General features: G+C 59.5%; 1 protein-coding gene across 1 annotated transcript; it reads left to right on the top strand.

Annotated features, from left to right (window-relative positions):
• The first annotated feature begins 10,460 nt into the window (after nt 1–10,460).
• HOXB13 (homeobox B13) lies at nt 10,461–13,060 on the top strand. The gene is given in 4 exon segments (XM_075723007.1): nt 10,461–10,577; nt 10,579–10,926; nt 10,928–11,075; nt 12,798–13,060. Coding segments are annotated over 4 exon segments (876 nt in total).
• Nucleotides 13,061–16,236: the final 3,176 nt, after the last annotated feature.

Raw genomic sequence — 16,236 nt, forward strand, 5'->3', positions numbered from 1 at the left:
AAACTGTTCTAGATTTCCTTCCCCACAGCAGAGCCAGGAGAGGCATTGTGTCTGAAGTCGCTGGGTTGTTATACCCAAGAAGCGTAGGGTCAGGGGGAGCCAATACAGAGTTTTTGGAATATCCAAGATAAAACCCCTCTACCTTTAGGAAGGGTACCAGCCGTTATGGTCTAAGGAAAGTGTCGTCTTTGCAGGCAGTAAAAAAAGGGGGAGCTCAAGAGAAGAGATGGTTACAGTAAACCAGCCATGAGGAAATGATATTTACTTCTTAATCTCTTTTCTTAAGCAACAACCGATAGTGTTCCTGACACGTGTTCAGTAATGAATGGAAAAGAGGAAGCCACTGATGGCAATGTCACACACCCTGCTTTTAACAGTTGGGGCCTGGGCGCAGAAATGCGTGATTACATTAAGTCACACGGGTGGCAACATTGCTCACAACCACGGAGGACCAGCAAGCAGCATTTATTGGTCCTGGCATTCATAAAACCATCCGGCGCTGCCTGATGTCTTGCGGTACGTGACTAGTCAGCAGGAGAAGTTGTACATCATGACAGCGGAAAGGCGACATTAATTGTGAACCATCTGTCAGACGGGTGCTTTGGAAGGGCTCTGATGTGGTGTACACGCTACGCAAGGAGGGAGAACCCAGATCTGCCTCTCCTGGTGCATATGAATTGGTGTGGGCACAGGTATTGCAAAGCCGAGATTACCTTGGCAGTGGGAAGAGAGTGACCGGCCAATGCAGTCTCCTGCGGCATGGGTGTGCAAGCGCGTGCAAACAGTCCGCCTCTCTTGCTGTAAAGAAGCTGGTCTGGATGATGCAGGAAGGGCATTTGTGGAAGGGAACGACTGAAAATGTTTTTTGAAGGGCTTTCTAGTGTGGCAGTGAATAACTCTGGCATGGTGAATCTTTTTTTCCCTATATTATGCTTTGGAAATCAGAGTTATTCCCTGACTGCATTGATCAGCAGCGAGAATTGGACTAAAATGAGAAGAGCACGGTCCGGGACCACCAAAATGTTGAGGGCAGGCTCCTGGGGAGGCTGCGAGGTGTCCCCGCAGGGAGCTGGGGCGCAGCCCGGGCGTACGGCCGTGTGCCTGGCGCTGGCCGTACCCGACCCGCGGCTGCTTTGGAAATGTTGGCGCCGCGTGGTTCAATATCTAGACTTCTAAGAATACCATGCAAGCTAAGAAAATCAGAATTCTGAAAACAGGGCATTTTTGAGTGGAAAGCATGATCTGTAGACGACTCCAAACAGGGCACGAACACCTGGCACGAGACACGGAGAACTGTGTCTGGGAAGAATTGCACCAGCCACGGGAACAAGGGAAAGTAACTTAGGTGCACACAGAAATAAACGGTAGAAAAAATCTTTAACGTAGCTTTCCTAATGCCATGCACGTGTGGTTTATTTTTTTTATTTATGACCACGGTAATCTGTTTAATTTTTTACATCCTGATTGTTTGATAATTAAGAAAGAAAAGTGATTCTCCTTGCTGGAGGACAGGAAGCCGTAGAGATCGCCTGGAAATTAAGATGTGCAAAGGTATAAATCGGGTTGGGAAAGGCTGCTGAAAGATGCCTTTTTCCATTTCCATTGACGTTTCATGAGGACACGAATGACCCAACGGGATAAGTTTTGAGTTTTTCCAGCCAGAGCCAAGGGTCTATCCCCTGTTCACGCCCGGGATCCCAAGGACCCCCGGACCCCGTGGGATAAATTTACTGGGAAGAAGAAAAAGGGAAGAAAATGAAACCGAAGTAAAACACAATTCAGCGGTGGAGGCTGAGTCGTTCACAAACAAACCCCTCCGGAAATTAATGGCTCTCTTGGCACCCCGGGGCACCCCGGGCACCTTCAACTTTGGCTCATTTTTAATCATCGGGATAATTAACACAAAACGAAGCCCTTACCTTCGCGGGTGGGAGCTCGCTCCCTCCGCCAGCCCACAGCGCGGGAAGGAGCCGGTTACCGGCGGCAGCGGTGCGGGGGGGAGCGGACCCCCAGAGAGGGCCCGGGGGAGCCTCAGAGCTAGCGGCGCCCAAACGGGAGGGGCAACCCAGCCGGTTGCCCCGGGCGAGCTGGAGCTGCCCGTCGGGGGGGGGTTAGGGCAACTCCGGCCGCACAGGGGCTACCTGAGGAAAGAGGTTTAAACAAAAATCTTAACCGATTTTATAGCTATTTCTCTGTTTTGCAGTGTTAGCTCAGTACTTCGTTGTTGGGGTTTTGGGGTGGGGTGGTTTTTTTTGTTGGTTTGGGGTTTGGTTTGGGTTTTTTTTGTTGGTTTGGGGGTTGGTTTGGGGTTTTTTTGTTGGTTTGGGGTTTTTTTTTTGTTGGTTTGGGTTTGGGTTTTTTTTTTTTTGTTGGTTTGGGGTTTGGGTTTGGGATTTTTTTTTTGTTGGTTTGGGGTTCGGTTTTGGGTTTGGGTTTTTTGGTTTGGTTTTTTTTTTTGCGTTTTGGCACGCACTAATAAACGAAGGAGCAAGAAACCTTTCCTATCCGCTGCGTGCACTGCAACAGAGGGAACGTGGGTTTGGGGCTTCAGCAGCGCGGTGCTTGCGGAGCTGCCCCGACGGCGTCCTCCCGCGCGCTGCTGTGCGGGTGCAGGGCTTAACCAGGCGGATCGTCGGGATGATGTTTCGTTAATTAGTATTATTATAACGTATGTAATGCGGTAAGATTGTAATATTTATCAATATAGTTATTACTGTATCGATATTAACAACACTAGCATCATGGTTGAGGTCAATGGTAATTCGTGTGCTTATTAATGGAATAGATTGATAAATGCGCTTCAGTTGCTTAAACCTCTCAGGGAAGCTCTCAAAGGGATATCGGGTCTTGGCTGTAATTAGAGGGTCTTAATTTTGCTCTCCCCGCGGGCCAGAGTGGAAGCAGTGGTTTCCCCCCGTGGGAAGCTCCGCGCTTTGCCGTGTCCCGAGCACCGGGAAAACCAGCAAGGGCAGGGAGGGGAATCCCGGGGGGGTCTGGGCCGGCGTGAGTCGAGCCGGCACCGGGTCAAAAAGGGTATTGGGTCAAAAAAAAAAAACCAAAACACAACCAAAAAACCAGAAGCTCTATGGAGATGTGGCCGCGGTAAGCGTCCCGGCTGGTTTGCGGCGCAGCTCGCCTGCGGTGTTACCCGCACCGCGGCGGCGAAGGGAAAACACGAGGAATTTCCTTGTTTTTTAGGGAAAACGAGTGCAAACGGCTCGGGGCACGGATGCTCACGCTGCCAGGAGCCGCGGAGCGCCCTGGCTGCTCTGCCACGGGCACGCTCGGGGCAGCGACCGCCGGTACCGGCACCGCGCCCACCCGGGACCCCCGCCGGGGTGGGTGAGCTGGGGCGTGTGGCCACGGGCAGCCGCGTCCCGCTTCAGCTGCCGCCGCGGGGCACCGCTCGGAGCGGCTGCCTTCAGCCCTAGCGCCGTGATTCCCGCAGCCACAGGACCTGCGGCTCCTGCCCCCCGCCCCGAGCCCCCGGCCCCAGCGCTCGCTCCCGAAACCGGGAGAAGGCGCCGCGACCGCCGGGCTCGGGGGACGGGGCTCTCCCTGTGCTTTGCCCTTTGGGAGGGGGCGGGTGTTTCTGCGGAGCGGGACAGAAAGCATCCGAGCTCGTCCTTCCCGCAACCAAGTCCCGCCGTGGCGTGCACGCCTGGGACCGATGTAGTCCGGCACGCCTTGCGAACGCACCGGGCACTCGCCCCCCGGCCAACGCTTGGCGTTATTCTTCCTCCACCATTCTGGCGAGTAACGCGTGGGCGTTTCACGGATTCGCAGCAACGCCTTTATCCCCCAAACCCGCGTGGATTCGGCGCCAGCTGGCCAGCCCAGCAGCCGGGGCCGCGCCGCGGGGAAGCCGCCAGCCCGGCCTCGAAAAAATGCCAGGAAATACCTGGGTTTGCATTTCGGGTTCCCTTGAAGGCTAAAAAGCTCTTTAGGTCGCCGTAGCCCCCCGAGCCCCCGCTGCAGCCCGGGGCTGCGTGTCTGCCCCCGCCGCCTCCCTCCCTGCCTCCCCGGCCTTCCTCCCCACCCTCCTCCTCCTCCTCCCCGCCGCACCGGGCGGCCCCGGCCGCCGCCCCTGCAATAAGGAAAGGGGCGGGAGGGGGGAGGGGGCGGAGACGACCTTTGAGCCCCCCATCCCCGCTCCCCGCCCCCCGACACCCGCCCACGCCCCGCGGGGACCCGGGCGCCCTGCGGGGAGAGCCGGGGGGGGCCCGGCGCCCAGCGCCAGCCCGGGGGGGCAGAGCCGGGGGCACCCGCGGGGGTCCCGGCCCTCCCCGGCCCGCCCGTGGGCTCTGCGGAGGGCAGCGAGGTACAGGGTGCAAGCAGCCGAAAGCGGTGGGGAGCGGGGGCCGGGGATGCGGGGCCAGCAGTGGGGATGCTCGGGGGCTTTGCTGCCCGCCCCGTCTGGCTGAGCCTGGCAGGGTGGGCAGGGGGGCGAAGGGGCAGCATCGGGGAAGAGGGGCTCCGCCGGCCCGGTTCGGCCTCAGAGTGTTCCAGCGACGCGCGTCTCGTGCTGTGCTCTCAGCCCTTCCCTGTCGATCTTCCCACCTCACGCTGGGGTCTCAAACTGGATGCAGGGGCTGAGGAGGGGCCAGGAGGAGCCCTGCTCTCAACCCGTGAATTACGGAATAAGTAGAAATGTGTAAAAATGCGTTAAAACCCACCAGGATGGGGATGTCTCTCCCTGTCCCCCACGATGCTGCAGCCCAGGGCCCACCAGAGCTCTAGGCCGGTGCCGGCGTGACGCTCTGTCCCTTTCCATGCTGTGTCCGTCTGTCCTGGCTGGGAGTCACCCCCCGCTGCAGTGCAGTGAGCAGGGGAGGCAGGAGAGACCTCCAGACCTGATCCGGCAGCGGCAATGGCAATGGCAGCGCTGAGGGCAATGCACAGGTCCTCCAGCCACTGTGGTAATCTCTTGGCCGCCTCTGCATCCCGAAGCCTCCCAGCACGCCGTGGTCTCTGCCCTGCCGGGGCCATGCTGAGCCCGGCCCTGTGCCCGCGGGTGACCCCGTTTAGGCATTGCTGATCTGCTGCCGGGGTCAGGAAGGCAGAAGAAGCCTGAATGCAGCACTTGGTCACTTTTTGAATATACCCAGATCTCTCCCTGCAGCACAGGTGAGAAACACACAAGATTCGGCCGGAAAAGCAGCAACGCTGCACCCCGGACACCTCCGTGGGGCATTTCCACAGTGTGGCTGCCCTGAGGAGTTCAGATCCCCAATATTTGACCTGTCTGAAGACCCAAAGGCCTGGGGAGGTTTTGCCAGGAATAGCAGGAGACATAATTCCCGTTGCCGTGGTCGCTGCAGGCCTGGGGACCCCAGTCACCGTCCTGCCGGCCTGAGCACCTCCGGTGCCCAGCCTGGGACAAGGTGCAGCCACCGCTCATCATCTTCCTGTGATTTATGATCCGTCCTACTGAGCGCAGCGAGGCTTCGCTGGCGTAGGGCATGAATCACGCCAGGCACGTGAGTTAGGGCCTGGCCCTCCGTGGAGATCATGGTATCCATGGCCCGGTCTGAAAGACAAAGCTCTTATGTTTGGATTTCTACCCTAGGGAGAAATCTCTGACCTAGCAGAGATACCAGAAAAGAGAGCAACCACCCAGCGAGCGCGGCGGGGCTGTGCTGGAGCAGAGGCACGGCGCGGTTATAGCTTTGCCTGTGCGTTTGTGCTACGAGGGACGGGGATTCCTCTGGTTCCCACCCCCGGGCTGCCCCATGCCCAGGGCCCCAGCAGTGATGTGCCCGGTGCGGCAGAGCTGCTCCTGCCCTGGCTGGGTACCACCAGCTTCCCCTCCGGCAGGGCACGTTTTTGAGAACAGGCTTTAAAATCTTCCTGATTCCACCAGAAATGTGGCTCACCTCCAGCCCCTCCACGCACGCGGTCAAGCTGTGCCCCCTCGCAGGCTGCCCGCAGCACCCACACCCGGCTGCGGATCCCAGCAGCGGTGGAGGGAGCAGCAGGGAAGGATCCCAGCAGCTCCTACCAAATGAAACATCAGAAGCGGGGCTTAAAAGCCAGGCGCAAAGTAACTCCCCTTTTCTCCCACAACAGCTGAAATAAATTGCTTTAGCTGAGCAGGAACTTGGGGAACACAGAGTTCGTCCCTGGTGCGTGCGGCGATGGGCGCACACTGCCGGGCTCGGCGCCCACAGGGAATCGTGCTCAGGCGCAAGGTCTGCTCCGGCTGGGCGGGACGGACGGGATGCACAGCCGTGGTGCACGACACACGTACACACATGTACAGGGGATGGGGTGCGCAGAGGCGCGCATTTTTGCCGTATTTAAAGGGCGTTTGAAGAGCTGGGTTGCGCGCAGAGCCAGCACGGCCAGAGACGCCCAGCTGCATTTATGCGGGGATAATCAAACATCTCTATCTGCGGTAGACAGAGAGATAAAATACAAACATATTGTAGAATGCATTTGTATTTTGTCTCTCCGCTCGCGGGCAGGAGCATTTGCTCCACGAGCTGCACCCAGGCCGCAGCCCCTCCGCTCCCCCCAGGCCTCTGCTCCGCGGGTAGAGCCACCACTCCTCTTCCTCTCCCGAGGCAGGCGCGGGCTCAGGGCTGGTCCCCTTTGAAGTTTCAGCCTCCCTGGCCGAGGAGCTGGGGCCGGGGGAGCCGGGACTGCAGCGGGGGGTGCAGGAGGTGGGAAGGGGGCTCACGGAGGGGCATTTTCCGAGGCGGTGGTGGGGTTTGGGGCTGGGAGCGGGGGGCACCAGCAGCTGCGGCCTTTGGGGAGCCACCACGGTATTTCGTTTGCCATTTTGGCGAGCGGGAGAGGGAGACCCAATCTGGAGGTTTCAGGTGGGACAGCCTGGGAGCAAGGGGTGAGTGGGCCGAGGTGGAGCCCGGCCCTCCCGCTTTCTCAAAGGGAAACTAAAGGGCAGGGAAGGAGCCCCCGGTCCAGCCCAGGGAGGGGAGCGGAGACCTGGGAGGTGCAGGGACAGCGAAAACCAGGTTAAACCGAACACCCCGAGTTTGAAATCACCCCACGTGTCGCCCTCAAAAGTGTGTGTGTGTGGGGTGTCAGAAGTGCGCTGCAGTGATTGCAGCGCCGGGGCTTCAGCACGGAGCGGGGATAAAAAGAGCAAAGAGAAGTCAGGCCATGCTCTCTGTTCCCATGCCAGCTGATTTGTTCAAAGGATCCACGAGAAATGCGCTATAAAGTACAGATTCTGGCCCTCCAGGCATCAGGGAGAGAAATATTCGCACCTACATCCCCCGGGCTTCCGGGGATGCCTGTGGGGTGGGAAAGGAGGGGCCGGCGGTGAAGGGAGAAAAAAGAAATAAAAGATCAAAATGTTTGCCTTTATTTGATTTTTTCTTCCCAGAAATATTGCCAAAATCAGAAACCAAAGAGCTGGGCTCCCTTCCAGACCCAGAATTCAATTTTCCAACAATTGATTATTTCCAAACGTTAAGTCTTTAAGTAGTTCCAATTTTTTTTTCCCCCCCTTCAAACTGCTTTGGGGTTTGGATTGGTTTTGAGGTTTTTTTCCTTGTATTTTGTAATGACGGCCTCAAATTCAATTGCTTAAAAAAATCACAGACTGTTAAAAAGTTATTCCCCAGGTTTTTCGGATTCCAGATGGTATAAATATTAAATGGATCCTATCGAGAATATAATAAAAGAATAGTTGCAAACTAATAAGCGCATTTGATAATTTTAAGCCCGATCACAGAGAGGAGAGGGGAACTAGTAAAAGAAATCCTTTTTTTTTTCCTCTCCTTTAAAATAACCCCTTTCTTCTTGCTTTATTGTGACCTTAAATATTACACTGAAATTTTCTCCGTAAAATTGTCAAAGAACGGAAACCTTAGGATTAGTTTGGAAGCCGCATTTTAAACTATGTCCACGGCAAAGCCTGCTCGAAAATTTCCGACCGTGTTATAAAGAAGACGAACCGAAGGGAAGCGAGCTGAAGAGCACGAGGTACGCTGCACTTTCGGAAACCGGTGCTGCCTCTGAATAAATGAGCCGAAGGGCAGGATTTGGGGTGAAAAAGGCGATTTCCTTCCCCCCCCCGGCGCTGCCTCTGCCGGGGGCAGAGCCCGCCGGCCCCACGCACCCGAGGGCTCGGTGGGAAACGGGATCAAATCGTATTTCCACGGACCGGGGGCTCCGTGCGCTCCTGCTCCGGGGTGCCCGGGCGCGCCGGCCGCTGGATCCCGCTCCTCCTCCTCTTCCCCGGTTTGGATTTAAAAAAAAAAAAAAAAAAAAAAAAAAAAGAAAAAAAAAAAGGAAATAAAGTGGCAGAAAAGTACCAGGAAAACCTGCAGCAAGGCGCTGTGTCCGCGGATCCCGCTCCAGCCTCCACCCGGACACCGGGAGCTGCTCCCTGCGAAGCCGCCGCGGGCACCGAGCTCTCCCCGCCGCCCCGGGGGCTCCGTGGGGCGGCGGGGCCGGGGCAGCCGCAGCGAAGCCCCGAAGCCAACAGGCTTTTAACTTTCAACTTGGCCTTGACCTCCGGCTTAAGCCCGACCTTTCCGCGACGGGGCCGGCGGGGAGCTGCCCCGCCGGCGAGCGCCCGGCCGCCCGTGGCCGTGGGCTGGTGCGGAGCAAATGGGGCGAGGGCAGGAGCGCAGGAGGAGAAAAAGGGCATCAAAGACGGAGCGCAGTCGTTAAACTACGGAAAGGGAGGAAAGAAGCTTTGAAATCGGGAAGGTGAAGGCTAAAAACACGGGGATTTTTTTGTTGTTGTTGGTTGTTTGTTTTTTTTTTTTTCTCCAGAAAAAGAAAATCGTCGGCTTCGGCGAAACCCGGGATTTATTAGCGGACGAGAAGGAGCCAGGAGCGAAGACGCAGCTTCGCGATGCGGTTTCTTTCTTTCCCTGGGACTGAGGAGGGGATGCGGGAGCGGGGCTGGCCGGGCCGGGGGGGGGCTGCCCCGCAGCGAAAAGGGGCTTTGCCCCGTCCGGGCCGGCTTTGCGATCGCCGCTTTTCACCCTGATTTTCTGTCGCCATTTCTGTCCCTGCGTGACAAACACCGTCGCGGCTCCTCTGGGCGGCTGGCTCCTTGCTTTGGTGGCCCCAAGACGTGGCAGAAGGAGAATTTTTATTGCGATTTGATAGTCAGAAAGCAGAAATCTCTCGATTTCTTCGCACGAAGGAAACAAGGCTGCCTTGGGGGGAATTCCGGCAAAGCTTTTCCTCAGACAGGGCCTTTGGGGGAAAAAAAAACCGAGAGAAAAAGGAGAGAAAAAGGCGGCTGTGTGTGCTGGTGCCGCGGGCACGGCCGGCTGAAGCCCCGCGTACCTGGATCCTTTCTTAGCGCCCATCCGCGGCCCGCAGCTCTTTACCCCAAATTTCTCCAGACCAGTGCAATCCCTCACCGCCACGGCCGTCTGTCTTTCCCCCCGTCTGCCTGTCCCCCCACCTGCCTGCTGCCCCTGCACCCCAAAGGGCTCGCTGTATTATTCCCCCCCCCCTCCCTTTTTCCAGGCTCTTTCCCGTTGGGATGCTTCTGGGCCGGGGTCCACGGTGACCCGCAGACCCGGCCCAGGGCCACGCCAGCGCCGTGCGTGGCCATCGCTGCGTGCAAGCAGCTCGCCCCCCCCCCCCCCGCGGTTATTTTTTCGGGCTACCGGGGACCCCCTTTCCCCTCTCTCCTTGCTCTTGGGGCCATGCCCTGTCCCCCTCTCCAAGGATACCGGTTTCGGCCTTTTGCAGCTGAAAGTGGGGGGGCGCGACGATGTGCGTGGGATAAAACCCGCGGGCAGGGGCAGAGAGCGCGGCCGGGGCGGGGGGGGGGCCCCGTCCCCGGGGGTCATCGGTGCCCCCCGGCTGCCCGCCCTCCCGGCTCTCCTCGGGCTGGGCCGGGTTTTTTCGCAGGGCAGAAGCCCCCGGATCTGCGTGGGAAGAGGGGGCCACACCGCAAAGAAAAAAAATAAAAAAAAAAAAGGAAAAAAAAGGTGGTTTTAATCTGAGCCCGGATTTTTCCACCGGGGACTGCTCCTCCGCGCCGTTCGTGATCCTCCCTCCCCTTCCCCTCCCTCCCTTCGTCCCCCTCATCCCCCTCCCCCCCTCTGCCCCTTTTTTTTCTTTTTTTTTTCTTTTTTTTTTTCCAGGATGCAGCGCCCGAGGCGCCTCCCGTGTCCCCGCCTGTCACGTGCGGGGGGGTCCCCCTCCTCCTCCCATTGCACTAAAAGTATTTTCGCAATTTCTGCAGCCGGGGTTTATTGGGGCTGGAGGGGTTGGGTGGGGTTTTTTTGGGTTTTTTTTTTGGGGGGGGGGGCTTTTTTTCCCTCCTTCTCCGTCCTTTTCCCCCCGAGCGGCAGCCAATGAGGCAGCCCCCGGCCGTTGCGTCAGGGCAGCCCGGCGGGGCAAGGCAGCTCTCGGCAGCTCGCAGCCTTTTAAAAAGATCCGGGGACCCCCCTCGGGCAGTGCCCGGGCGCTGCCGAGCAGCCTCTCCCCATGCCCCGGCCCCCGCGCCGCCCCCCATGCAGCCCCCGGAGCCCCGCGGCCCCCCGGGCCTGGAGGGGCTCCTGGCCCCCGGCGGCTTCGCAGGCGGCCAGGGCAGGGGGCTGCTGCCGGCCCCGGCCCTCGGCGGCCCCTCGCCCCCCCCCGGGGGTGAACCCCGGCTTCCCGGCGGAGGGGCCGCCCGAGCCCCCCAAGCCGTGCCCCGCCGCCCCGCCGCCGCCCCCCGCCGCCCCGCCGGGCCCCGCCGCCCCCGCCCCGCTGCCCTACGGCTACTTCGGCGGCGGCTACTACTCCTGCCGCGTCCCCCGCAGCGCGCTGAAGGCCGGCCCGGCCCAGGGCCCCTTCCCCGCCGAGAAATACCTGGAGCCCGCGGCGGGCAGCGAGGACTTCCAGAGCCGCCCCGCCGAGTTCGCCTTCTACCCCGGCTACGGGGCCCCTTACCAGCCCGTGACCGGTTACCTGGACGTGTCGGTGGTCCCGGGGCTGGGGGGGCGCGGGGGAGGCGCGGCATGAGGCTCTGCTGCCCGTGGACGGGTACCATCAGCCGTGGGCTCTGGGCGGCGGCTGGAGCAGCCAGATGTGCTGCCCCAAGGAGCAGGGCCAGGCCGGCTACCTCCTGAAATCCGCCTTTGCAGGTACGCGGGGCTGGCGGCGGCGAGCGCGGGCACCGTGCGGGGCGGAGCGGGGCCGGGGGTGGCACGTCGTGGGCTGGGGAGCGGCTCTGGCCGCCCGGGACGCCTGCGAGCTGGCCCGGGACAGCCGCGGTAGCTGGGCTTCAGAAAACAGTAATTCGGGTGAACGCTGCCTTTCGCAACCCGTCGCCCTCCGAGCAGGGAGGCGGGTGGTGATACTATCGGGAGCAGGGGTGATACTCCCGGGTGCAGGGGTGGTACTACTGGAGTGCAGATGGTGATACTATCGGGAGCAGGGGTGGTACTACTGGAGTGCAGATGGTGATACTATCGGGAGCAGGGGTGATACTATCGGGAGCAGGGGTGATACTCCCGGGTGCAGATGGTGATACTCCCGGGTGCAGATGGTGATACTATCGGGTGCAGATGGTGATACTATCGGGAGCAGGGGTGATACTATCAGGTGCAGGGGTGATACTCCCGGGTGCAGGGGTGGTACTACTGGAGTGCAGATGGTGATACTATCGGGTGCAGGGGTGATACTATCGGGAGCAGGGGTGATACTATTGGGTGCAGGGGCGAATACTACTGGAGTGTAGATGGTGATACTATCGGGTGCAGGGGTGATACTATCGGGTGCAGGGGTGAATACTACTGGAGTGCAGATGGTGATACTATCGGGTGCAGGGGTGATACTATTGGGTGCAGGGGCGAATACTACTGGAGTGCAGATGGTGATACTATCGGGTGCAGGGGTGATACTATTGGGTGCAGGGGCGAATACTACTGGAGTGCAGATGGTGATACTATCGGGTGCAGGGGTGAATACTACTGGAGTGCAGATGGTGATACTGTTGGGGTGCAGGGGTGATACTATCGGGAGCAGGGGTGAACACTACTGGAGTGCAGATGGTGATACTATCGGGAGCAGGGGTGATACTATCGGGGTGCAGATGGTGATACTCCCAGGTGCAGGGGTGATACTCCCGGGTGCAGATAGTGATACCATCGGGGTGCAGGTGGTGATACTCCCGCGTGCAGGGTGATATTATCCGGGTTCGGGCAGGGCCAGCCCGGCAGCAGCCCCCCGGAATCGGGCTCCTTCAGAGGGGCCGGGGTGCGCATGGCCCCCGCCGTGCAGGGCCGCGAACGGGGCGGGTGGGGGGTCCCGTCCCACGCACCCCCGCCCGCCCCACGCCGCTGTGGGGTTGAACTCGCCCCCGGCCCCGCTCGGCCGCGCTGGAACCGCGGAGCGAGTACGCGGGGGTTCGCGCGGGTCTCACCCACGTCGGTGTTTTGCCAATACCTGGATTTCTCCCCCCCCCAAAAAAAAAAAAAAAAAATTCAGGGAAGAAAAACAACCTCTGAGTATCAATAGGGAGAACATACAACTGATTTGTCTTCAAATGTCATCGCTGTCAGGGAGGCTGGAGGGAAGAAATGGGGGCGGCAGGGAAGGAGGGTGCTGCTTGTGGGGAAAGGCGGTGGGTGCGGGGGGGATGGGTGTGGGGGGGTGCAGGGGGGTGCAGGGTGGATGTAGAGGGGTGCAGGGGTGTGCAGGGTGGGTGCAAGGAGGTGCAGGGAGGGTGCAGGAGGCTGCACGGGGTGTAGGATGGGTGTAGGGGGGTGCAGGAGGGTGCAGGGAGGTGCAGGGTGGGTGTAGGGGGGTGCAGGTTGGGTGGGGACCCCCCGGCCCCGCTCAGCCCCGTCTCTCCCCGCGCCCAGACTCCGCCGGGCCGCTGCCCCCCGAGGGCTGCTCCTTCCGCCGGGGCCGCAAGAAGAGGGTCCCGTACAGCAAGGGGCAGCTGAAGGAGCTGGAGAAGGAGTACGCCAGCAGCAAGTTCATCACCCGCGACAAGAGGAGGAAGATCTCCGCCGCCACCAACCTCACGGAGCGCCAGATCACCATCTGGTTCCAGAACCGGCGGGTGAAAGAGAAAAAAGTCGTGGCCAAAATCAAAAGCAGCAGCAGCAGCAGCACCCCCTGAGGACACGGCCACCGCACGCCCCGAAGGGGTCCCCGTCTGTGTCCCCCCCACCCCCCCGGGGGGGCTCCGGCTGAGCCGTCCCCGCCGCCGGGGCCGCGCAGGGCGCTGGGCTCCGCTCCCCGCTGCCCCCGCCAAGGGGGCGAGACCCCGGCAAAGGGGGCGAGGGGGGGAGCTGCCCCCTCCCTGCCCGCTTGGCACCCGGAGCACCCCGGGCACCTTGCTCCGGCCTTACAACGCCGCTGCCGCGTCGGGCTCCCTCCGCCTCCCGCCGCTTCGGTTTGACCCGCACCCTCAGAGCGCTTAAAAAAAAAAACCCAAAAGCTAAGAAAAAAACTGTCTAATTGCATGAATTGCCCCCCACACGCAACCCCCGGCTCGCCTGCGTGCGGCGGGAGCGGGGCTGCCCGCGGGGGTCACAGGGAATTTGGTCTTTAGAAACGAAAAGCCGTACTTCTGGCAGAAAAAAAAAAAAAAAAAAAATCTCCTTAATTACAGGCAGAAGTATCAAAATGCGCGTCTAAGGGAGAATAAATATAGTCCGGGGGTGTTACGTAGAAACCCACGCGAATTGTTCGCCTCAACGCGCGGGTTTGCGTGAATGTACAGTCTACGCGTATGACACATATGTACCCGCAGGCACACATTTATGAAGGCTCGTACTACGGTTTTGCGCGGTTATGTATAAAATATACGTATGCACATGCACATGTTTAGCAACACGCATTATTTTACCTTTTCTCATATACGGTATTTGTGTTCGTGTGTTTCTATATACCCAGCTGCCCAAACGTATGCACGTATACACGCAATATAGTACTGGATGTGTGGATCTAAATATATACTCAGATAAAGGTGTATATACACGTGTTTGTATACGTACGTACACACAGTCAGATCTGCGTTCACGCCTATGTGTTGGTACAGGCAAAAGCAGTTCGGACAATTCCACGCACGCTTTCGTTCGTGCTCACACGCGTGTGCACACGCGTTTTCCTTCTTCTGCTACAGGATTCTAGCGATACGTTTCGTAGCATGTGCTGAGATAATTCCCGCATAATACTAAATGGTCTTGGTCAATATTGAGAAACGTCGTCGTCCTTTTCAACAGAATAAATAGGCTGAAAGTAAACACGCTCAAACAGGCGCTTTTCTCCGCTCCTCTCGGGATTTACAGCTCCGGGGCAGCGCTCGGGGCACGATCGCCCCCCCGCACACGATCGCTTTGTTCAGTGTCGGCGTTTGAAGGCAGCTGCGAGCCGGCCCGCAGAGCCCCGCAGCAGCGGCGCGTCTCGACCTGCCCGCACAGCCCGCACAGCCCGCACAGCCCGCACAGCCCCTCGACGGGCCAGCAAACTCCGCAGCGCCCTTTCCCCAAACCAACAAAAAAAAAAAAAAAAAAAAAAAAAAAAATTGCTTTTTCCCCCCCGCCTTTTAGTTTATAAAGTCGAAGCGTTAAACTGCAGCGTGCCCTAAATAATGACAATTTAAAATAGTGGTTTTGTTCTTGTTTAATGACGTAGTCATTAACTATTTCAGGCTTGGGCAGGCTCTGGCTTCCCGCAGCTTCCCGGCGGGGCGCGGAGCAGAGCCGGGCGCTGTTTCCCGGGATTTTTTTTCCCGTTTTCCCCCGTTTTCCGCAGATTTTTTCGCCCCGCGCTTTGCGGGAGGTGCCGGCGGCACCCCGGGGTGCAGCCTTTCCCCGCCCGGGCGGGCGTCACTCGCCCGTGACGTCACCCGTGACGCCAGAAGCTCCGTGAGGGAGACAGCCAATAGCGCTCGGGCTGAGCGTTTCCGAGCGGTGACGTAAGCGAGGGGGGTGGGGCAGACGTAACAAACCCCGCCCCGTGCGGGGGAGCCGTCGGGGCTGCGGGGCGGCCCCGCGACGGCCGCTCCGGTCGGGAAAAAAAAACCCAAAAAGGAGGAAAAAGGGCGATGGGGGCGGCGCGAGCGCAGGGGCGCGTAGGAAACCGCGCGGCTCCGCGTGTGCGGGCCCTGCGCGGGCTGTGGGTCCCTGCGCTCGCCTGGAACGCTCGCCTATAGCTTCCCCTGCCCGCCTATACGTTCCCCTGCCCGCCTATAGCTTCCCCTGCTCGCCTATAGTTTCCCCTGCCCGCCTATAGGTTCCGCTGCCCGCCTATAGTTTCCCCTGCCCGCCTATAGCTTCCCCTGCCCACCTATAGCTTCCCCTGCCCGCCTATAGCTTCCCCTGCCCGCCTATAGGTTCCCCTGCCCGCCTATAGGTTCCGCTGCCCGCCTATAACGCCCCTCCGGCCGCGGCAGCGCTGATGGCCCCCGCAGCCGGCGCGGTGCGGGGCAGGGACCGGTTACACTTTGCTCTTCCCGCCCCGCATCCTGCGCTGAATCTCTCGGCTCTGAACCGACTCGGGTTTAGTTTCTGAACTACTGGCCCGGAGGGAGGGTCCCGGCGCTGCGCCCCCGGGGTCCCCCCGCGCTAGAAAGCGGCCGGGGAAGTTCGCCTGGCTTTGCTGAACGGGCGGGGGGATGGAAAGCTCAAAATCTGCATTTCTTTCCCCCCCGGGTTACCGCTAATGAACCTTCTCGCCCTGATTTCGGAGCGTCTGCAGGGGCCGCAAAGCCGAAGCGGCTTTAGCCGACAGGAGGAAGCCCCTCGGACGTCCCCCCAAAGTAAATAAAATAAAATAAAATAAAATAATATAAAATAAAATAAAATAAAATAAAATAAAATAAAATAAAATAACTCCGGCTGCGGTCTCCCATGGCCCGCATCTCAGCGCGACTTCAAAATAAACCCGGTCTGCTTACGGGTTTGGCAGGGACGCTCCTCTTAAAGCTCCCCTCTGCGGCGCGTTAGGGGTTAATCCTTTTAGGGAGAAGCTTCTCTTTTCCCCATCCTCCCCACCCCCCCTCCCAAATCGAGAATCTTTCCCCGATGTCCCCAAACCGCATTGGAACGGCTGGAAGCCCCCAGACTCCTCCAGCCCAGCTAGGATCCCCGCCCCAGTGGGAAACTGGGCTGAAACTGGGAGACGTGACCCCCCCCCCCGCCCCCAGTCCCCGTCCTCAGCTCCAGCTCCGCATCCCGGGCGGAAAATGCAGATGGGAAGGGGAGGAGAGTGGCGGGGGGAGCTGTAAAACCTTCACGCGGCGGCCTCAGCAAAGGGCGAGAAGGGCCCGACATCCTCGTAAACGCCGGC

Source organism: Pelecanus crispus, chromosome 18, assembly GCF_030463565.1.
Source record: "Pelecanus crispus isolate bPelCri1 chromosome 18, bPelCri1.pri, whole genome shotgun sequence".
NCBI classification, from domain to species: Eukaryota; Metazoa; Chordata; class Aves; order Pelecaniformes; family Pelecanidae; genus Pelecanus; species Pelecanus crispus.